Raw genomic sequence first — 6,534 nt, forward strand, 5'->3', positions numbered from 1 at the left:
GCTTGGCGGTGAGGATCTGTCTGTAATTGAGTTTCATTTTCGCAACGCCCACGAACTCGACCAGAAAACCAATTTAGCCACCTTAGGCATGATTGATTCCAATCCTCCTAGCAAGGAGGATATACTATGCAAAACCATTATTCAAATTCAATACAAAAGTCTAACAGATATGATTTTGCATTACTTTATCTCCCTTGATCCTCACAAAATCTTTGGAAGAAATTAACCTCCCTTGGAGCATCCATTCCTTGTTGCAAATATTTTTTTACATCAAGTTTGTTGAAATGATAAGGAAACACCAACAAAACAACACAACATACAACAAGACACCAAGACAAATGTAAAACAGCTAGAGGAAAAGGCTCCCCTAACTCCAAGCAATGAAGTTTTCTGCTCTGTTCACATCTTGTTTTGCAAAACATCCGCCAAAGTGTTCGATTCTTTTGTAAATCTTTGCTGAACTCTCTCAATAAACCTAATGAACCACCACAGTTTACCAATTGTGAATACAATGTAGCCCATGCTCAGTCTCAGCACTAACCCACATCCATATCCAATCAGTATAGAAAATTTCCAATTCAACTCATCATCATCAGCGTCTCTATCTAATTTGGTTGGAGTTCCCTCATCATTATCACACCTTGTTGATAATGGCAATCCACATAAACCCAAGTTTTTTATGTATGATTCATTAGTGAAAGTATCAAAATTGCTTGCCTTGAGGAATGTGTCCAGTGAGATTATTTTGAGAAAGGTTTAACACGGCCAAGAATCCAAGATTTTTCAACTCTGTTGGAATTCTTCCATGGAGGTTGTTTGATGAGAGATCTAATGATTCAAGTTCTGACAATTCACCTAATGAACATGGGATAGGACCTGTTAAACAGTTATGAGACAGGTTTAGGACAATAAGTGAATGAAGCTCACCAATTGTTTCAGGAATTTCTCCAAAGAATTGATTGTTCGAAAAACCAATTACCATCCAAATGGTTAATAGTGAATGAAACTCCATTTCCAACCCTTTTGTACCAAAAGATAAACCATCCACATAATACATCGTTCCATCCGTCATTCTATCTATCATGTAATCCATTTTCAACCCTTCTTTAATGGTATGCAAATTTTCAAAAATTTTGGTAGGTAAGTAGCCACTGAAGTTATTGTGAGAAAGATCAATGACACGTAAACAAGTGAAGGAAACTACCACATCAGAATCATCCACTTGACCGTAGAATCTATTCGATCTCAAGATAAGAACTTGTAGTTGATCCACATAAAACTTTGTGGTAGTTTACCATGAAAGTTATTGTTCCGTAGATCAATTTCTAAAAGAGAAGAACTGAAGTTCCCAATGCACTTTGGGATTGTTCCACCCAAACTATTATTGTTTAAATTGAGAACTGAAAGGGCACTCAAATTGCATAGTGAGGCAGGGAATTCTCCTGCTAAGTTGTTCTCTGAAACATCATACAACTGCAATGACGGTGGTGGACTTGGGACTCGCCCTTGAGAAAATTGGAATTGAATTAGAATTGGCTGTATGAAACATGATACATGCACGAGTGTATAGTGAATAAAAACAAGGGTAAACTACACCTATGACCATTTAACTATGAGAGATTTTAATTTGACCATCGATCTTCTAATTTTGACCATTTAACTATGAGAGATTTTAATTTGACCATCGACCTTCTAATTTTTCTAATTAGATCAATTAACTATTTAAATGATGTCAATCAAGTTACATTAACATTTGAAAGAGTAGCTGACGCGACAGTTAACAAATTTGGTGTAATCATATATTTGGTCCTCTTTACTTACATATTCTATTAATTCAATAAATTTTAATTGACATAATGTGTAAGTAAAGAGGACCAAAAATGTGATTATATCAAATTTGTTAATTGTCACCTCGATTACTCAGTCAAATGTTAACGACAAATGACTTAATTGACATTATCTAAACAAAATTAAAAGATTGTCAAATGATTGCATTGAACAAAAAGGTCAAGAAAAGAAAGATGAAATCATACCTGTCAATTTGTTTTGGAAAAGAAAAAGGTATATGAGAGAAGTCAATGTTTGAAAAACAGGAGGAATTGGACCTGAAACATATAATTAAATCAATCAACTTTAAAAAATGTAATTTTTGTGAATTCATTAAGTGATTTTAGTGATAAAAAGAAATATTATTTAATAAACAAATACTATAGTATAATCATCTCATACTATTAAAAAATATAAGTTTTTGCTATAAGTCGTAATTAAGAAAACAATCGAAAACATGAATTCAACATTATCAGGTGTACTTAAAATTTTATTAATATTTTTCTGAATGGCCTTAATTTCTTTGTTGAACACTATCGGGTGTACTTGAAAAAACATGCAATTTCTGTTTAGCTTTACATGACAACTAAAAGGGATTGCATAAATGTAATATTAGAGAAGTTAAGCTTCCAATAACCGATGGAATTTTACCTGAAAAATATAATCGAATTCGTGGTAATTTAGTAGTAATATTTTTCTACAAGGCCCATAATCTCCGATAACATTGAAGAAATGTTAAAGATTATGTATTCAAGATCAAGAAAGGTATAAAACCTGAAAGAGAATTATTGTGTAAATATAACCATTTCAAGTTTGAAAGATTTCCCATGGTCATAGGAATCTGGCCTTTGAAATCATTATCAAACAAGCTCAATTTTTTTAGTTTTGACAAATTGCCCGGAGTAGATGGGATAACACCGGTGAAGTTATTGCCGTACAAAAACAAGCTTCGAAGTTGAGCAAAGTAACCAAACCATGATGGGATTTCTCCACTGAAGCTGTTGTTACTTGTTACCAAAGTTCAAATATTTCAGCTGATGCAAATTTGCTAATTCAGTTGGTAAAGAGCCATGGAAACTATTGTGACGAAAGTCGAGGGAGGCAAGGAAAGACAAACTGCCCAATTGAGATGGGATGGTGCCTCTGAAATCCATACTTGACAAATTCAAAGCAGTGACTCTGTGGTGTCTGGATCCACCGGTGATACCAATCCAATCGCAAACAGAGATAGAAGTAGACCAGTTGGTTGCTAAGAGATTGTATGGATCATGACTTATATGAGATTTTAGTTCTAGAAGGGCCGATTGATCGGTGGTGGCGTTTGATGAATTCACAGAAAAAATAGCCCCATAGTTTGCAAATAGCAGCAGAAACATAAGAGGAAGGAGGAAACTAGTTTTCGCCATAGTATTCGACCCAGATTGTTGAAAACCACATAGGTGGAAAAACTTTAAATCATTGGTTCCATATGAATGGTCCCGACAATGTTGAAAGACATGCAACTCCTAGAAAAAAGTTTAAGCTTAATCTTAGTTTGATTTGAGGGGAATATGTCAAACTCATTAATTATATGTTGACAATGGCGACCTTTCTTTTCAATTCAAGTTTACAGTGTCGGTCAATCGAAGCCACTGCGACTCAGCCCTGCAGAACAAGTAAAAGACAGTGAAACATCCGGAAGGTGCCGGTTAATTAAGAGAGTCTAGTTGCTTATCGAGTGAGGAGCAGAATTCTACTCATGTTTGTTAAAAAAAAATTATTGTTCTATTCAACTCGTTGTTTATTAAGTATGGTAAAATTTTATTCAAATTGTACTTATAAAAAAATTGTTATTTAACTCAATTCATTGCTCATTCGAGTGAGGAGCAGTATTTTGAGTTGTTAAAAAATTACTTAGAAAATTTTTGGATATCCAATATCTAAAAATACACACCCCTAGATGATATATCGATCATTATGATCAACCTTTGCAATATATCAAGAAAATTCAAGTACCAATCCTTTAAAATTAAGGTTGCAATAACATTGTTATATATTAATTCAAATTTTAATTGATAATAATATTAAATTTTATTATAATTCTAATAGGTAAAGTTTAGTTCGAATTACATTTATTTCGATATGAATCCTTATATAATAAAGATTCTTAGTGTACTTAGTTTGTTTTTCTATAAATAGAAGGTATGTTTAAATTTATAAAATTATGTGAAAAAATTATTTTTAAGAGATGTATTTTTTTTTATCTATGCAATTTTTTTTTGAAAAAGGGGTACTTTGTATTAGATAAACACAGAAGTACACCACTCCAAGGACCTCCTTAAAAAACCTCCCTAAGCCTATGTGGAGGAAAAAGAGTAACCTTGGAGTGGAAACCAATCAGCCAAAGTCTCAAATACATCACAGCAAGAGTCCGACTCTGCACCACTAAAACAACCCATAACAACCTAAATAATCTGCAGACTACACACTGAATGAAACACTAACAAAACTTAAGCACAGTCAAACAGGACCCAAATCGAACTACAGCCTCAAAATAAAAACCATTAAAGCCACAACCTTACTGATGTAAGACAAGAATCAAAACCTCAAACACCTTCATGAAGACGAGAACAATAGAAAAAACAATAGCCTTGCTTAGTACGGAGCTGAAGCTTGATGAATGGGAACCAACGAACAACAAGGAACTTGATCAATAAAGGAGCATCCAAGACTTCTCAGCTCTGCAAATTCCACCCCAAAGCAACGGCAGCCGCTAGAGCCAACTCAGCTTCATCATAATCGCCTCGAACTCCCTCATAATACACTTCATCTCTGCCTCTAACAAGATTGCATCTGCTACTAACGTTAGGCCAACCACCCCGACACCTACGATCAAAGGTTTTCCTCTTACCAAAGATGAGTCTTGACGATGCTCTCAGACTGACCCCACACGCCCACCTTCTTCTAGCCTTAGAAACTCTCACAATACCCGGACTGGGAAGAATATGTCTCTTAATATTAACGCAATTAGCTACCGGATGATCGTCATCCAACACGAGGGGAGAAGACACCTCAAAAGCCACTTCAAAAAACCCAGTACTGGTGGGGATGGGTAGAGACGCCCATGCTGGATCCAATCCCCTATTGATATTAATAAAACTTGCACTATCGTCGACAACATGCTGCTCACTACTCCACTCCACTTTATCAGCAGCAAGTTGTCCCCCATCATCCATAAAACCATTAACTTTATCAATAATATCATGCTCCTCATGCAGTCCATTAACAGAGAAGAAAGGCACAATATGGAGCCCTGCACAGTCCACGTTGTCCACAACAAGCTATCCCCCATCCTCCAAACATCCAATGGTTTCGACGCAACTCTGACTCACCAACTTTCCATGATCGTGCACGACAGAACCCCCCACGATACCACCTCCTGCAGCACCCACCATCTCGAAGATAGAAGAGATTGAACCTTCGTCAACCTCCGCACAACACGCTCCACCAACCACCTTGGTTTCCTCAAGAATTCCTTTCGCCTCTCCCAGCATTTCAGAATGAACGATAATGGAGAAAAAATGACCATCAACGACAATGAAAAATTTGTCTGGAATAGATGATAAGGAGTGCACTTCCAACAAAACTCTAGCAACATCAAACTTAACTCGATTTACAGTATCATCATCTATCTTAAGCACTCGACCCCACAAGCTTCCAATGGCATGAATAGATGAGCACTCCAAATCGAAGGAGGAACATCTAACAGCGAGACCCACACTTTATATTTTAGCCTATTAACATAACCCTCCAACATATCCAACTCCTCAAACCAAGAACGAATCCAATCGTCTCTTTTAACCCAACAAGCTTGACAATCAGTAGTATTCTTGAATTGGATAATCAGCAAACGGTCTTGCCAGTAACTAACCTTAACATCTAAACCTTTAACTTTGAAAGCTGATTTAATAACATTCTCATCAACCCTGTTCTTAACTATGCCAACCAAGCTACTTTCCTTCCAAGAAAGCTCACACTTAGAGATTATAACACTCCTACAATCCACAGAAGGAAAAGCAGAAGAACTAGCTTCACACTCATCAGCTACCCTAACATTAACAACTGCATCAGAACCGCTATGAATCTCAACCTTCTTACCAACACAATTCAGAACCGACAACCCACCTTCTGGCATCGTACCTCCCTCAACCTATTTGGATGACCTATCGACCCTAAAAGCTGGCTTCCAAACCTTATGATGACTGCAAACCTCCTTTACCTTCTTACCACGACTATCAGAAAAATATTCATGAAAAACTCTGATCTTGAAGCCATCCAACACCATTCCATCAGCTCTCTTTACCGCCAAGATTTCTTCAAGTCTAGTGGCGTCCTTTAGACATAGTGTTCAACCCTAGTGGCATCGAGATACTTTCAATCTATCTCCCCATGCTCATCGCCGACAACGACAATGTGGTTGCAAGTTTAGATCAATTTAGAGATATGTTCAAGGTCAGCAATGTTTACTCATGCAACCCAGGGTTTTTCTTCTCAAGTGATGAATGGGAAATAATTGGCAGAAACTACCAACGATTTGTATTCAATCGTCGAGAGAAGATTGCACAGAAGAATTCTAACGTGAAAAGACCTCAAAAAGATGTGCATGAATCAGAAGGAGATGGTTTCTGGAGATCTTCTACATGTGAAAAATCTGTTCAGATCATCATG

At 36.5% G+C, this 6,534-nt stretch overlaps 1 protein-coding gene across 1 annotated transcript; it reads right to left on the bottom strand.

The window, feature by feature from the left end:
* Positions 1–703: 703 nt before the first annotated feature.
* On the bottom strand, positions 704–3,233 carry LOC120143881 (receptor-like protein 19). Its single transcript, XM_039158091.1, has 4 exons — positions 2,843–3,233; positions 2,034–2,105; positions 1,296–1,505; positions 704–1,200 (listed from the first exon to the last, which is right to left on the bottom strand). Exons 1-4 carry the CDS (start codon positions 3,231–3,233, stop codon positions 704–706), a joined length of 1,170 nt encoding a protein of 389 aa, XP_039014022.1.
* Positions 3,234–6,534: the final 3,301 nt, after the last annotated feature.

The sequence above is a fragment of the Hibiscus syriacus genome, unplaced genomic scaffold (assembly GCF_006381635.1).
Source record: "Hibiscus syriacus cultivar Baekdansim isolate YM2019G1 unplaced genomic scaffold, ASM638163v2 tig00110864_pilon, whole genome shotgun sequence".
Taxonomy (NCBI): domain Eukaryota; kingdom Viridiplantae; phylum Streptophyta; class Magnoliopsida; order Malvales; family Malvaceae; genus Hibiscus; species Hibiscus syriacus.

What these genes read in the sequence shown, in the direction of transcription:
- LOC120143881 (XM_039158091.1), bottom strand. Translation starts at nt 3,233, where the DNA reads ATGGCGAAAACTAGTTTCCTCCTTCCTCTTATGTTTCTGCTGCTATTT. An exon ending in GCTGAAATATTTGAACTTTG is followed by an intron (nt 2,106 to 2,842) that starts GTAACAAGTAAC and finishes TATATGTTTCAG; the next exon opens with GTCCAATTCCTCCTGTTTTT. An exon ending in ACGGAACAATAACTTTCATG is followed by an intron (nt 1,201 to 1,295) that starts GTAAACTACCAC and finishes CTGATGTGGTAG; the next exon opens with TTTCCTTCACTTGTTTACGT.